Genomic DNA, 16,761 nt, shown 5'->3' with positions numbered 1-16,761 from the left:
TTTCATTTAATAACCAACCCAAGTATAATTCAATACAAAGACATATTATATTCCATTTCAGCAAATGAAGCATGCCACAGCTTAAGTGGTATATCAGAGCTAAAAAAACCCCTGCTCATACTCTGTGTTTTCCTTCACAAAGAAGCTTGCCACATATCAACATCTTTAAGTGCAAATTCTGGTTGTGAGTATATACTGGTCCTGGTATTCAGTTTATTGATGACTTTTAAGGCTTTGTTTTGGATAGATCTATGCCCCTAAGTCACAGCTTAAAGGGCTAAATTCCTGCATGCTGACTTCAGCCATTGAGCAGAGCTGTGGTTAATACATGGTTTGATGGAAGGTTTAGAAACCCTATTAAGAAAGCATTGACACCCTCAGCTTCAGGCTGAGGTCCTCCCAGTGAGCTGGAAGTGCTGACTTGGAGGGCAAAGATTCTGCAGAACGTGGGTGTGATCCTCAGGAGTCACAGATGGCAGCAGCCCCTGTCTCTGCATGCCCAGAGATGAACTTGTACAGCAGCACCAGGCCCCAGCAGACCTGTCCCAAGGCTCACTGGGGCCAAAGGAGCTCTGCACTGGTTTTGAGGAGTTTTGGATCACACACACACAGAGCTGGTCACAGGTAGAAAATCCTGATTCATTCCACTCTCCAACTGTGTGAAGAACTTGGGATAACTTGCCTTGGGGTCCACATTTGTCCCAGATTGACTGTGCAGGGCAGAAACCCACTTATAACCAGCCCTGGATTTGGTTTTGAAGAAAGAAAATGAGCAGTGTGGAATAGGAAGTGCTATCAGCACTGAGTAATCTGTACTTCAAAGTCAAACAAAGCTTGCCTGTTACTTTGTGAAATACGGGTGGGATTTATCCTCAGTTCTGTCACTAAAAATTGCCTGTAAGGAATCTCAGCAGTCAGTGAGAATAGATGGCTCAGAACCCAGCTATGGCTCTAGGGACCATCACAAATCTCAGGATGTCTCCCAAGTGCTTGATTTGTGCAGATGATGCTCTGATTTAGCAGAAAGTTGCATATAAACTCGTGTCGCCAGCAGCCTCCATTTGCGTCATAGATGCAGAGGCTCGAGAGAGTACATTATTCCAGCAAATGTCAGCATTAATTTATCCTTGCTCAGGGCTCATCTGCCTTTTCCTGCAGTCTCTTGGAGAAGAGAGATTACAGCCATGTGCATGAAGAATTTGGTGTCCAGCAGATGAGGCCAGGAGAGCAGTGTGAGCTGAGGGAGGGGTGCCAGCAGCCTGGCCCCAAACACAGCAGCTGTGTCACTGCTTGTTCCACCCTCTGTTTGTGAAAGCACCACGAAACTCGTGCCATTAAGAAGCTGCAGTGATGTGGCCCCAGAGGAGTTGCAATAGAAATTGCTGATCTGCTGGCAAGGGCCATGAGTACAGGGAAAAAACTTGAACTGAAATTGGTGAACATTAAGGGCTGTTCCCACAGCAGGACTGGGGCTAAAGGGGTTGAACGTCCCTGTTTTACTCAGGTGGTGAATTGCAGCAATTGCTGTGCTACTCATGAGCAAAACCAACTAGGAAAAGTTTGCACTCACACACAGGGTTTAACTGAGCTGTTGCATTCAGGTTCTGTCCCTTTGAAAAGCACTTTTCAGCTCCAGGATCACTTGTTGCATTATATTTCAAGTCACTGTATGGTGTGATGGGAAAGCAGCAAAAGGTGATTTTCAGTATTTAAACAAAAGAAACCAGTGGTTAAATATAGTTTTTTAAAACCACAGTGGTATGTGCAGCAGATATCATACACTAAAATGTAACCCAGTGTGCTTACTCTTTATTTTTCTGATTCTGTATCACACTTGCTCAGTTTGCAAAGGTGCTGAGTGTTTGCACTTACAATGATCCTACAGAAGAAGTTATGCCAGAGACTTCCCCAAATCCACCACTTCCAGCTCCTGCTCTGAGGGACACCTCTACAAGTCCATTTGCAGTGAATGCACTGGGCAGTTGCTGGACCAAAAAGAAACTGTGGGACTTGCTGCCAGAACTGTGAAACCAGGAAGCTTTTCACAGTTTTCTTGAAGTGTGGACTTCCACTCCAGAACCCTCCTGTTGGAAATGTTTATCACAAAGTCTTCTGCAGTGAGATCTTTAGCAAGAGTGTTTGTCTAAAACTGACAACAGTGAATGCCAATTAGAAAAAGCTCTTCACAACGTGTATTTTTTTATGAATAGCATATTTTAACCAAATGTGCTTCAGACAGCACAGGCAAACTTCCCAGGCATATTTCAGCAGTGACTTGTGCCTGTTCTGCTCTTGCTGATCCAGTCTCTAGGCTATCAAGCTGCTGTTGCCCTTCATAATGAAGTGGACTAGGAATATTATATGAATTTAACATCTGGAAGTTGGACTTGGTGAAATGTGGTGCTTTTTTCATGTCTCTCACTTTGTACATCTCTCCTCTGCAGATTGCACTGATAAATGATGGTCTGTCTCCATGCCAGCAGTTTTTAGCACAGTCCTGCCCTCGAGCCCATCATACACCCAGTGGGTCTCTCTCTATGCAGACTGTGGCAGACTGTGGCTGAGTGACTCTGCAGGGGCTCCTGTCCAAAAGTGCCAGGCAAGCTGAAGGATGCCTGCAGAGCCCACTGTCTGTCTCCTCTGAGCACCACCTGACCTCTGGAGATGGGCTTGAGTAGGAGTCTTGGCACCTGGGATGGGTTTGGGCAGGATTTGACTTCAGGGAATGAGGCGAGTTTGTGGCTGTTAAATTTAATTCTGAAGGCATGTTCTTAGGCTGGAAAATATAATTATACAGCATCTGGTCCTCTAGAGTACATTTTCTATAGCAACAAAAGTTATCTTCAGGACCTACTCCAGCTCCCTGCTGGTTGCTGGTGCCAGTGATGCTGTGTGATGCTGATGCCAGTGATGCTGACTGGAGCATGCTTTGGTTAAGGGAAGGTGCTGGGTGCTGGCTGTGTGATAAATCTCACCAGGATTCTTGTTGGATCTCCTGGGGTTCCCATTAGCAGGTGGGAATGCTGAAGGCTGACTCTGCCCTAGACACTGGTCCTAGCACCCTTTGCAGATGTCAGGTGGGGAAGCAGGTGAGTGGAAGGCACGTGCTGCCATCAGCTGAATGAGCAGGTGATGTCAAAATCATGCTGTGCATCATGGTGGCAACCAGCCTGCTTTTGTGTCACTGCATGAAGGGCTGTGCTTTTTCACCAGGCTCAACCTGTGCATGAGAAATCCAGAGCACTGTCCTCCCCTGTTTCCTGTACTCCTGACAGACATAATCCCCCTGTGCTGCTGCAGTCCTGCAGCCCTTCATGCTGGAGGGCAGCTGCAGAAACTTGTGCCTGGCCCTGTTTGCACCTATTTAACCCTGGGTTTTTACCCTTCACAGCCTCCCATGAAGGAGGAGGTGCTGCCACTCTGTGTGGTCCAGCACAGAGGGACCTTCACTCTGGACACACGAGGCTGAACAGGTCTGTGTGCACACCAGTGGCAGTGGGAGCAGCAGAAAGGCTCTTGGTGTGCACAAGTTCTCATTAAAGAGGTTTAATTTACCCCTGTGTGGGACAGAGAACAATGCTGCTGTACAGTACAGTGGTTCTGAGCCATGAAGTTTTGCTACAAAGCTGAGCACATACTCAAACATTCTGAGGACAGAAAGCAGTGGCTGGTGGGAATGGTAATGTGAGGTGTCAAAGGAGTTTGTTTATTTTGATAAACTAGTTGATATTCTAGGATGCTTTTTCTTGTGTTGAAAAAGTGTCAGTCTTAGTGAGGAACTTTGCTATTGATGACCTTTCATGTAAAGTTGCAAGGCAGAAAGCAAAGATAAACAACTTGAACAATACAATTAAGGCAAACCCAGAATTCAGTCAATGAGAGACATCAGTTTTAAGTAAATCATCCCATGGAAACAGAGCTATTTGAAAATGCAGTGGCATCGCTTACAGTACAGTGGGCAATTAGTTTTAATTAACTTCAAATTCTGACACATAGTTAAAAATCAGCTCTTCTGAGTGCCCAGCTAGAAAAGTGGAAGTTGGGGCATTTTGTTCTGCTCGAAAAAGCTATTACAAATATCCTAATGATGCTATTCACACTTCTATTATAAATTTTATGTGATCTTTTAAATTTTTTATGAAATAGTACTTTTGGAAGATGATCTTGTTCCATACCATAAGCTTTTGAATAAGGGCACTATTTTCTAAGAAGAATAAATTGAAGTTTTAGAAGCAGTTTTGAATTCAATGCCAATGTCTGTTAACAAAGTCCAACATGTCGTGGTCTTTACCTGTCAGGGAGGAATCAGGCAGGAGTTCTTGTAAAGCTATCAGAAATTATACACAGCAAACATGTTGTGATCTTTACCTGTCAGGGAAGAAAAAGCCAGGAGTTCTTGTAAGGCTATCCGAAATTATAGGCAGCTTTTGATGTGTATTTTAAAGTTAAATTCAGCACTTTAAATGTGATGTGTGTCTCACCATGGGAGCCCCCAGTGCAGATTTTGTGGGAGGTGAACTGCTCAGAGAAGCATGAATGCCCTGTCACAGCCTGTCCACACATCCCTCTTCCCTGGGCATCCAGTCTGACTTTTTCAATATGAAACTTATTTCCCTTATTAGTATTTTGCAGTAAGCAAAACCAGAGCTAGATGCTTCTGCTGGTGTTATGCAGCCTTAACTCCTTGAGTAATCTTCTTGATTTCCCTTGGGCTGTGAGGCAGCTTCTCACATGAGAAAGTTCAGAATACTCTTGCTTGTCCCAGTTAAATTAATTTGTATGCTGAGCCATGCAGGTGAGGGCAAAGAATATATTCATTTACTCAGCTGCTCAGTGACCAGGATGCTTGGGGAAGAATTCAGACAGAAAGAGCTGGTATTGCTGAGATGGGAAGGCTGATACCATGCAGTCACCTTCCCATGGTGTTCCTCTTGGACTGTATCACTCATCAGCCCTGGGAGGTGCTATTTTTCTGAGTCATTAAAATCTGTGTGTTTTCCTCCTTTACATTTCCAGTGAGATTTTGAGATAACTATTTCTCAGGGCAGGTTTTTTATGAGCAAAAAGCTGCTGTTTAGGATGATGTTCTCAGCTCCCAGCAGTCTCTGGGGGCCAGGATGGGACTTGGAACAGATCTAGAGAGGGAGAATTCTGATATGCTGTACACGGTGTAATCTCTAAATAAGCACAGCAGGTCTGATCTCTGTCATAGGAGATAAGTCAAGGGGCTGAAGGATTTTTGGTCTGATACAAAATAATTGTTCTCACACTGTTGAAGCACTGGAAAAAAGATGAAAAAGTGGAAGTATCTTCAGAATTGTCTATAGGATGTTTTCTCTCAACTAGTGGCTGTCCTGACTTGCTGGGTGGTCACATCAATTGTATTTCTTCCATAGATCTTTGATTAGTTGGTGGTCTAATAATTTTTTTCAAAATTAGTGTTTTGGTACAGTTAATGGCTGTGCTTTTCAGGCATGATGGGGTTTTTTCAGGGGAAAAAACATACCACAGGCACTTCTAAGGTGTGCATTTCAATAGGTCTGGTAAAGTGAAAAATATCCCTGAAATAATGAGGCAGCACAGGAATACTGAATTCTGACCATCAAAAAGGGCTGCACACATTTTTTCTGTGTGGAGTACATGCAGCATGGGAAACAATTCATGGTGTGGCAGCATGATCATTCTCTTTGTGCTCAGTACTGGGAGGGAAGGAGAAGAGAAGAAAATGGGATCTCTAAGTAAAAAAAAAAAAAGGTAGGCATAGACTGGTAATTTTTCTAATAGGTTCATATGTTCATCATTTAACAGGATGAGAAAATTTTAAGTAAAATCACCAGAAATAATTTTCTAGCAGTGCTTTTTAGTCTTGGCATATTTATGAATATTTCATGCATGACTTTTTTACTATTAAGATCTATATTTAAAATTTCATACTCAGCTTTAAAGTTTGCTCTGACTTGAAATAGTCTTCAGAAAATTAAACTTTCTCAAAAAGAGAAACACCAGAAAATTATAAAAACCTGAAAAAGGAAACTAGTCTTAATTACAGATGGAGGCTTTTACACTTCTTTTGAGGATGATTAAGTTGTTTTTTAAATGAAAATCAGCATGCCATTTGACATAAATAGGTTCCTTAATTTTACTTCTGTCCACTGAGTTCTTCAGGTTCTTCAGTGAAACGTGTACCTTGAAGAACTGGACCTCCACAGATAAACTAAGGCTGTGCAGATTGGATTGCTGGCTTTCCTGGCATGGCTGAGACACAAACAGCAAGGCTTTCCTTGGGAAGCCAAACTGGCAAGGGCAGACCTCGTGCCCATTAAGTCCCATTGGTGGAAAGTCCAGTTGGAGATTGAGCTTCTCTTAACCATAAGGGAATTAGTCCAGCTTCCATTTAAATCACTGGCACAGCTCCAGCTATATTCAACCAGAGAAGGGCTGAGGCAGCAGGCACACAAAACCCTGTTTCTAAGCCTGATCCCAGCTTTTTCTTACACATCCAAAGCTCATGCTGAGTGCTGTGGTCACTTTAGCAGGATTAGGCTGAGCGGATTGTTTGGGCAGATTTCTGTGGCCATTCATTGTAAGAAGTACTGATACAGTTCTCAGTGATGTACAGTTGATAAATATTCATTTGTTAAAATACAAGACACCTGTTGACAAGGTAAACTGTGATTGTTCCAAGCAAATTGCTCAAGTGTGGTAGAATGTCATGCACAATAATTGGCTAAACAGCTCTGGTGCTCTCTGCAGCCTGCTCCAGCAAAGCCCTCAGGCGTGTGTTTGCCATTAAGCACCTGCCTACCTCCACTCCAGCCACTCTGACTGCTCTGCTGTGTGTGGAGCGTGTGTTTTGGAGAATTGGGAGCTGAATTCCAAAGAGCCCACTGTATCCTGCCCGTGGTGTGTTCCCAGTCCTCTGGGAAGCCAAGCACGACTCTGGGTTTGAGGATCACTTTGCAGGCACAGAGCCCTGGAGCGCCTGTCACTTCTCACTGGCTGGGTTTAAGCAGCAATCTTGGATGCTCAGTGGTGCCAGAAGGTTCTCATTTGTCACCTAAGCAGTGTCAGGAGGTGTGACAGGGAAGTGTCACCCCTGGGATGCATTTACCTGTGGACTGTGTGCATGCACATCACCTGGGGCAGCTCGGGTGATAACAGCTATCTCACTGTTACACCTCATTGTCATGCATATAATCAGGGGCAAAAACACACACCTGAGCAGTGTGTGGAAAGCTCTACTTTTATTCTTTTGGAAGAGGGGGGGAAAAAAATTAAATTCCAGCCTGAAACACATCATCTTTATTTAATGCTTCTCAGTATAGGTATCACAAAATCATGAGAAATGTAAATGTTTCCTTATGTAATGAAGTAACCAGTATTCCATGTATGGACATTCCACTTCACTGACTTTTCTGCTGGGCACAGGAACAATTCTGGTTCCTTAGCAGGATTTTGAGGCAGGGAGGGGAGTTGGAGATGATGTAATGGGCTGTCCTCTGCTAACAATATGAGGACCAATTACAAATAAGTGACATAACTTAAAAAGACAGGTGATGAAAAGAACACCCATCATACAAAGATGAGGCACTAAAATCATGTTAGGAAAGAACTAGGGATTTGAATTTGCCACCCACTGAAAACAATAGCAAAACCCCCACTGAATTAAATGCCTCAAGCCCTTGCACAGGACTGATTCAATGCTATTCATAGAATAACGTATGTGCCAAATAATGCTGTTATTTGTCAAGTAAATTATTTGTCAGATCCATCATCCTGCCATTTCTTTTCTGGCAGAACTCCCACTGAAGTCAAATGGGGGTATTGTCTGAATAAACTCTTTAAGAATTGGGCCCGAGGTTAAACAAAATGCAACTGGGGGCAACTTGTTATAACATCTTCCTTGGGCTCATAAACCCACATGATGGACAATAGTTTGGCAGCTGGGGTACTGTGCCTTATGATGCTGATTTGTTCTGTCACTGATGCTGATTATTCCCTCATCTCTCTTTAACCTACCTGTTGCCACCTTGATTTGTTCCTGTGTGTGTGTGTAACTTCAGCCTTACTGGGTGTATAACCTGCCTCCATGCCCATGGGCTCTGGCCTTGCTGGGACTCAGCCCTTTTGGTGTGCTGGCTTGCTCCATCGTGTCCTGGGCTCTTGTGTGACCTTGGAAAGCTGCAGGATGAGCCAGAGACTGCAGCTCTAAACTGGGTGAGCAGAGGGCTTTCAAGGTGACTTGTTCTCTGCTTTTGAATTAAGAAGCCTGATTATACGGCTGGTCTTTTCTTCCAGTTTGTTTTTTATTTTAGTTTATGAGTTAAATGGTCTACATCAAATTGCTTGTGGTTTTTATTCTCAAAAAAAGGGGAAATTAATCTCTTGTTGTCTTGATAGGAACAAAGTTAATACAAGTAAATTGCTTAAAGGATTTGTGCTTCTAGCTATTAAAATACAACTTAGGCAACTTCAGCACTTGAGTTCAGCCTCTCATTACGACCTATGGCAATGTATAATGGTTAAATTAGCTGCAGGTGGGCTCCCCTGCTGCTCCAGAAGCACATTAGAAGCATCTTGAGGGTTGCAAGCAACCTTCAAGAAATCAGACATAACGGCCCCAAACAATAGTCATTCTTGTAGCTGGTAACGTGCTCCATATGCCTGAGAGGTACTGTGCAAATGGGACTCTTTGTGGGAGGCTGCTTGGGTCTGGCTTCTCCGGAAATCGAATGTTTTTGTGAAATGGAAAATGTTCATAGGTGTTGAGCATAGTTCTCAAATGTGTGGTAAAGCAGTTGACACTGGAGCTCGCTGAGGGCAGTGAAAAGATCGCAGACCACCTCTCTGAAGGTGTGTGATCCCCAGGAGGGGGCTATGCCCCCCGAACCACACAGGATGGAACTGCTGCTGGCTTTGGTGCAAATGAGCAATTTATACCTGCATTTGGTGCATAAAGATGAGTTTCCTGGGGTAAAGTTTCTATGCTCTGCAGGGGCTGTTGGCTGGAGTTAACACTTGTCTCACGAAGACCGTTCCGTGTCATCTGCTAGGAATTTCAGGATCGAAGCAAACCGTGAACGAGTGTGCAACCTGCAGTGCTTGGGGCTTTATTCCCTTTATTCCTCCTGCTCCGTTTGCTCTCGTACCTGTTCTGAGCAGCCCAACGCCGAGAGCGCGCATCTCCCTTCTCCGGGCACCGCCGGGTGCCTCGCCCTGCCCTGCCCGGCTCTGCAGGGACCGCAGCGATGCTCAGCGCAAACTTCAGCGCGGCCGTCCCGCGGGGCCGGTCCCTGCCAAGGCTGCCCGGGCTGCCGGCCCCACGTCCCCCGCCCGCCCGGGGCTCCCGGGGCTCCCGGCCCGCCGCCGGCCCTGCCCCCGCCGCGCTCGGGGGGCGGCGGCGCCCCTCGGGCCCCGCTGGGAGGGGCGGGGAGGGGCGGCGGCCGCTCCCGCCGAGGAGGAGCGCGGGCGGCGGGCGGGGGCAGCGCTGCCGCCGCCGGGACCGGCTGAGGGCCCGCGCCCCGCAGCGCTCGGGCCGCCCGCGGCCGTGGCCGGGGTGCGAGATGGCCGCCGGCGGGAGCCGCGCCGTCCTGGGGCTGTGGCTGCTGGCGGCGGGGCTTTGCGGCGCGGTGGCGGCGGGCAGGTCCCCCAGCTGCCACGAAGTGCGGACGGCGTTCCAGCTGCGGCAGATCGGGCCCCTCAAGCTGGTCCCCGACGTGCCCACGGCCGGTCAGTACCGGGGGACCCGCGGGTGGCCGCTCCGCCGCGGGAGGGTTGCGGGGCGGGGGCCGGGCTCGCCTCAGCCGGGCTCGCCTCAGCCGGGGTCCCGCGGTGCCGCTGCCGCCCCGGCTCCCTCCCGGCGGGCTGGGGAGCGGCAGCGAGCGCACCGGGCACGCCGCTGGCTGAAAGAACTCGGCATTTGCCGGGAGGGGAGAGCGGCAGGACTGCTGCTCCTGCACCGTGCAGGTGGTGCTGCACACCGGTGCCCACCGCCAGCAGCGGGGCTTCCATCCCGCCTTCGCACCGCTGCCATCCCTGCGCCGAGTGCCGGGGCAGAGCGCTCCCCGCGGCAAGGCTCCCTGGGCAGGAGGCAGTCGGTACCGGGCAGCTTTTGGCAGGTTTGTTTTGCCGGGCAGTTTTTGGCAGGTTTGTTTTGCCGGCTAGGTGTGGGGTCAGCAGCCAGGGGCTGAATTCGCTGTAAGTTCTGGCCCGGGAAGAGTTATCTTGCGGATGGGTTTGGGAGCGCTGTCATAGGGAAAGGCAGAGGTGACACCTTGGAGGGATACAGCCAGCAGAACTTGGCTTTTGCTTAGTTAAGCAGTAAGTATGCAGCACTTGGGAAAGTTGATGAGCAGAGTGTTGTTCCGTTTTGCCTTTGCAGAGTTCGGGAACAATGCCTGGCAGCACTGAAAGGGAAAAGTAATACGTAGATAATAAGAATAGACTTTTTTATTGCATATTCTACAACTAACCTGGTACGGGGATGAAGCACTTCGTAATTAAACTCTTGTGAATGTATCATATATCTAGATAATGAAGTCACATTCCTCACTTTTACATGTTTTCCAGTCTAAATAGTTCAGTGAATCTGTTTAAAGACAATGTTTGCAGGCATTGAAATAAAAAAGAGAATATCAATCTCCTAACACAATTTCTAGCTACGTCATGCCACTGCAATTGCCTAGAGGTGTGTGGTGGTACAAGTTTCAATTTGGGTTGTTGTTTTATTATTTTTACTTTTTTTTTTTTTTTTTTTTTTTTGAGAGCAGTTCTATTCAAAGCCTGTGGAGTTTGATGGAAAGACTCCTTGTCTTAGATGAGTTTTGGATCTGTTTTCTGGCACGGGTTTCTGTCTTGGGGATTAAATTTGATAGGCCATTGGGCTGATCTCTTGTGGCTGTAATCGATTGCAGAGTGCTGGTGATCTTCACTTTGCATGAGGTAGTTGAGATGACACAGGGGTGTAGAGTTACCTGTGGAGGAAGAATCATTTGTCATTTTCTGGCAAGAAGAGATTTTCAGGAATGACATTTTGAAGCCTGGTTTTACTGTTCTGTGCTGATAGAAGCATCAGATGGTGGTTGTTCTGGAGAGGCAAAACAAGGCTTTTCATCCATTGTGATGGATGCTTAACCCTCTCTCCTGAGCTCTTCCTGGAAGAAGTCCCTCCAATTCTGAATTGAGGGATTTACATTATCTATAAAACTCTAGTGCTGTAGAAGAAACTTTCTCAAAAAGTTGTGTGCTTTCAGAAGGAAGATACAGGTCCTGTGATGCTGAAGAGAATCACAGAATCATGGAATGGTTTGGGTTGGGAGGGACCTGAAGCTCATTTAGTTCCAACGCTACTGGACAGGCTTCATTGTCTTCTTGTGTCCTGTCCAACTCCCCTGTTGAATAACAAGCTCCCAGAAAAGAAATGGCAAGAGACAAGGTGAGGAAGGGTAATAATGCTTTTAAATTTTAGCTCATAAAGGTTTCCTTTGAAGAGGTTTGGAGCAGAGCTGAGAACAAGTGGTGCATATTGATCTTCCCTGTTCCTTGAGTATCACTCTGCTGCACCACAGCTGGTGTGCTTTGATGATCCCTGCTGGGCACTAATGCCTCCTGTCTTGTGCCCTCTTTTAATTAAACACTGAAGTGTTTTCCAGCATCTTCCTGGGCAGCTGTTATCAGCGAATATATCTTAATACACACACATTTCTCCTGACATTGGGGCTCATTTTATTGTGCATTTTAATGCCACACAAATGTTGAAGCACATTCCCTGGAGATGCTGGATGTCAGCTAAAGTGGAGGAGTGGTGGGAGCTGGGGGTGGCACTGGGGAGCAGCATGCTGGGCTCAATTGAGCTCTGGGTGCAGTGCCAGGAGCTTTTATTTCTGCTCACTTCTGCTCATATGGGCCAGACCTGCCCTGCCCTAGGGTGCTCCTCAGTCACCTGCATGTTGGTTTGGGCTTTTCTCTAAAAAAAATGAAACTTTTGCAGTCTTGTTGTCTGTGTATTAGATATTTTTAGTCACCAAAGTGTTGAAAGCCCTTGGCTAATCTCATGCCAGTATTTATAGGCTAATAGAACAAATCTGGCAGAGGCCTTAATGATTATTAGGTTCTTAGACCCTTCAGGAAAACCAGCAGCTCAGTCAGGGAGAGAGGCCCAACCCAGTGCCTGGGGAGGGATGGACAGACAGACAGGTGTAAATGTTCTGTCTTCTCTTATGGGTGGTGCCCATTTCACCTGGAATCAAATGAAATGCTTGGGAGAATTAGTAGCCTACCCTCTCCTGTGGCATGAGCTGTGGTTGCAGTGCTGGAGCTGTCAGCTGGTGGATCCTGGATCCCGCTTCCCTGTGCTCACCTGGTCTGCAGCCAGGTTCTGGGATTGCTGAGTGCTGGGAGAGGGCTGCAGCATGGCCTGAAGTGAGGTGGGGAGCTTGGGCAGGACCTGCCAGCCTCCTGGGTAAAATGTAGTGTCAAGGGAAGGAGGAAGATTCCTAAGGAAAGGAAAAAAAAAAGGCTTTTGCTCATAAGGGGTGATGTGAATCTGGCAGCAACCTGCCTGAAAATTGTCACCTGAATGAGCTCTTAGAGATGAGCAGGAGTTTTGTTTTAAATTTCCCTTCCACAGCTTCCCCCAAAAGACATGAGATATTTTTCTACTGTGAAGTCTAGTCCATGGATGAGTGCAGGGCTGAGGACATGTTTGGGTATGGGATGGGTAAGACATCCAAACTGCAGGCATTTTCACACAGCAGATCTGCTTGCTCTGTGACACTCCCTTCTCCTCTGGTGGAATCTGTGCTTCTCTCTGGTACTTTACTTTTTGGTACAAATGGAGTGTTTTAAGGGTAATTTGCTGCAAATAGCAAAGATTGGTCAGGTAAAGGTCCTCCTGCCTTGGCTGTGATCCACAGGAAGGGCTTTTTGTGCCTTCCCTGGACTGAGAAATGAGGTAATGTGTCCCTGCTCGTGTACTTTGATTATCACAGACTGAGCTGGGATGTTTCTGTAGGAGCTCCATTTTGATGAGAGAGGATTCTAAGCAGTCTCCAGGGGTGCAGGGCTATGTTAATCCTGCCAGGGGACTAAGCCTTTGGTTCCAGGGAGTCTGGATAGCTCCAACCTGACGCGTGCTGCCCCGTCTGGAATGGCTCCCGGGCGGGGGCTGCTGTGCTGGCCGTGCCCTGCCAGCCCTGGCTTGTGTTACAGCCCCCAGTGCGCCCTGGCACGGGCTCCAGAGGAGTTCTGGGCACTCCCAGGTTTTTCTGGGACATGGGACGTGGTGGTGCCTGCCTGTCACTGCTCTCCAGGTTCTCAGGGGGACAACTGGATGGACCCAAGTGGAGTCTGTGACGTGACGTGACCACAGTCAGGCAGGGAATGGTAGCAGAAGCACAATAAAAGTTTGTGGCATTCACATTTTCTGAAAAATTCCTTCAGCCAGGATTTTTCTCCTGGGAAACTGAGAAGCCTCAGAGAGAAAGGAAAACAATAATTATCTGATTTGCTTCTCCTGTGTTGTGCTCATAGGTAATTGTTCCATTGGATTCTGCTGTGAGTTGTTTTCACTCTTTGGCCAATCAGGGCCAAGCTGTGTTAGGACTCTGGAGAGAGTCACGAGTTTTTCATTATTTTTTTTTTTTTAGCATTCAGTAAATATCCTTGCTGTATTCTTTAGTATAGTTTAGCATAGCATTCTTTATTATAATATAGTATCATAAAGTAATGAATTAGCCTTCTGAGAACGTGGAGTCAGATTCATCACTCCTCCCTGCCATGGGGCTCCCTGCAAATACAATAAAAGTCCTCTTGTGATTCCTTGGGTAATCATGTAAGCAACCACGAGAACATCCTACATTCACATATGCTCAGTTCTCCCTCTGCCTGGTTGAGTAGTGCCCGAGCATGCAAAAACCCCAATCTGTAAACATATGGTAAGTAAGAGAGAAGAATTGGGCTGGTTTCTGGGAAGCATGGAAAATATGTCATTTGTGAAAGAATTTTAGGAGCTCTTTACCTTACAAATAATCATCTTGTAGAAAACCACCAAAGGGATGATCAGCTTTATCTTGTTATACTCCTGGTTTATAAAGAGTGCAGAAGATGCCCAGGCTGTGCTCTGGAACTTCTGAAGGGCAGGTTTTGTTCTAGTAAAAGCTGCTTTATTCTCTGGTGTCGTCCTGCACCTTAAATCAGCAGGAGTGTTCATTACTGTGTCTATATTGAATATCCCATTGTAAAGCTGGACATGCATTAACAATTTATACATTAAAACTGTTTTACTTTCTGAATAATGACAGACAAGTCCTAGATTCCACCAGAAGCCCCTTGCTGTGTGTGGTGCATGCATTAGACTGGATCTCTTCCCACCTCTGTCTGTGGCACAGCTCCCATGTGTGTTGAGAAAGGAGCATGAACTAGATCCCTATTTTGTATATGTCCAAGAATATCTATTAAATTGCCCATTTTCTTATGAAGTGGGTCATGCCACACTTTATTCTCCTGTTTTTCTTTTATTCCTGCTCAGCTTTTCTGGCTCCCTAATGAGAGCAGCGAGGTTCCCCTGGTGAAGGTGGTGTTCAGGAAGGCATTTTGCTCACAGTAACATTCTGTCAGTGTCTGCTGTGTGTCAGAGGAGATGTGGACTTGCTCTGTTGGCTCTGGGAAGTTTTTACCCCATCAGAATGAGAGACTAAAATGCTCTGGTGTGAGCTGCAGTTGGATATTCTGTCCACCTGCACGTGTGGTTTGTGAGACTGCCTTCAGCTGGGTGGATGAAGGATCCCTCTGGGAGAAAACATTGCTGGATGAGCACAGTTCTGTTTATGCAGAGAACTGTATAGGGTGGTTACAATTGTGAAAAAAGGTACAAAACCAGTCCTGTTTCCATGAGGTTCCTGTTTCTTTTTGGCAAACCTGGTTGTTACCCAAGTTTGAAATGTCCATGGCATTGCCTTGCAGCTTGTTAAGTGGAAGGTGTTTTTCCTGTTACACTTGGTGTTTGCTTATTTATGAACACACAGGCTTCTTGGTGATTTATATCACAGAGAGGGTGGGCTGGTGCAGTGTGAGATGGATTCTGTTCCCATCTTTGTTGCTCTCTCAGAACAGTTGTGCCTCAGTTTCCCTGTCTACAGGCTATATCATGATATATTGCTGTGAGTAACTTTATTGCTGAAAACCCAACCGTGAAAAAAGGGTGGTGGATTGCAGCTAGAAAAATTATCAGTGAGCCGTCCCTTCACTTCTTCAGGCTGACTTTCACTTAATTCTTCCCTTAGGTGAGGGAAAAGGCTGGAAGTTACATTGGTTTCTGAGCTGGAAGCTGAACCTGAAAGCTGTGCTTCCTTCACTTCTCTCACTCAGTCAGGGGCTGTGGTCTGTGCCTGCTGAAATAGTTGTTCTGAGTAGAAGGAAAGCTTTGCTTCTGCAGCCTGCAGCTCCTCTGGAGTAAGGACCCTTCCTTCATTAATCTTTTCAGGCTTTTATGGCACTCTTCAGGCTCAGGCTGTCACCAGAAGTGTTAACCTGAGGCTGGTCATGCCTGTAGGTACAGGCAAGGTCTCACCAGCAGTAACATCTTTTTTCCCCTTCTTTTCCCATGTCTTAAATTTCTGTTTGACGCAGGACCAGCTGCCCACTCTGTAATGCCCTCTTGGGAGTAATCTATAGGCAGAAAAAATGTGTTTAAACTTACTTAATGCCTCATAAAGATGGAATTGCTGTTCCACTGCCAGATGGAAACCTGTAGTTTTCATATCCACGAGCCCCAAGATCATTGTCCTTGGTGGCTTGCATGAGCATTTGGTCCAGGTGAGAAGAAAAATGACTTAGTTACCCAGATCAGCCTTTCCTGTAAATGTCTTGGGAAGGTATCCAAGAGTCAGCAGAGAACCTACTCTCCCCCAGCACACAATCTTCTTGTCAGACTGAGTCAAGTATTGCTACAATTCACATGGTCTATTCATTCTCTGAGAAATCTCTGCTGAAAAGAGTGTGTAATGATTTTTAATTTTAATGGGCTGCTCAAGATCTGGTGATTCTGGAGTTGAACTGGACCTTGGGATGGAAAAAAAGCTTAGTAGGAAATGACTCATCCTAAAATACTGGTGGCTCCCAAAAGCTGCCTCTGGAATACCTTATGTGCCACTGAAGTTTTGCTACCAAATCATTATGGGAAAATAATAGAAAAATAATGTTCCCACACCCCCATGCTAGTGTGGCAGCTCTTAACCAAAGGGCAGTGCTAATGAAAAGGCACTGATGTGGTGAGTGGAAACAAAGTTGGCACAATAATTGCTATATAAATCAATAAAATAAATACATCAAAATAAAGAAGAGCTTTCATAAGGATTAATAATGAAAAATGTCATAGCCTGAGGATCTGTAAAAAGCAAGGATATGTGTAAAATGCACCCTGAGTGGTGAAATGGTTTTGCTTTTAAATGGTATAAAACCAGTTCCAAATATTGTAAAGTCTTTGTAATTAAATCTTTGTCCCATGAAAGCATAAAATGACATGATAAAGTGGCATATGTTTAATAATAGTTCAGATGCACACTCATCACATATCAGTTTAGAGCATAGCTTCTGCTTCTAGGGGAAAATAAAAATTTTGATGGATCAGAGTCAATTCTCAGACACCAGTCAGGCCTGTGACAAAATTTATATGGAGTGTATCAATGTGTTGATTAGGTATCAGCATTTAAGATGATAGGGTTATCCTCATACACATGAAGATATATTTAAAGGTGTTTGCTT

At 45.9% G+C, this 16,761-nt stretch overlaps 1 protein-coding gene across 2 annotated transcripts in view; it reads left to right on the top strand.

Annotated features, from left to right (window-relative positions):
• Positions 1 to 9,441: 9,441 nt before the first annotated feature.
• Positions 9,442 to 16,761, top strand: part of LOC139594747 (glypican-5-like) — a 381,452-nt gene continuing 374,132 nt past the window's right edge. The window contains exon 1 of one of the 2 annotated variants that reach the window (XM_071437119.1): positions 9,442 to 9,729. In XM_071437119.1, coding sequence (XP_071293220.1) covers positions 9,564 to 9,729 — 166 coding nt within the window. In that variant the 5' untranslated portion in view covers positions 9,442 to 9,563. The remainder of the gene's footprint in view (positions 9,730 to 16,761) is intronic. The other variant, XM_071437118.1, reaches the window with a different exon arrangement.

The sequence above is a fragment of the Agelaius tricolor genome, unplaced genomic scaffold (genome assembly GCF_023055355.1).
Source record: "Agelaius tricolor isolate 1412-34295 unplaced genomic scaffold, bAgeTri1.0.p SCAF_12, whole genome shotgun sequence".
NCBI lineage: Eukaryota > Metazoa > Chordata > Aves > Passeriformes > Icteridae > Agelaius > Agelaius tricolor.
Note: the sequence above shows the minus strand (reverse complement) of the source record. Positions and strands in the feature narration are given on the sequence as shown.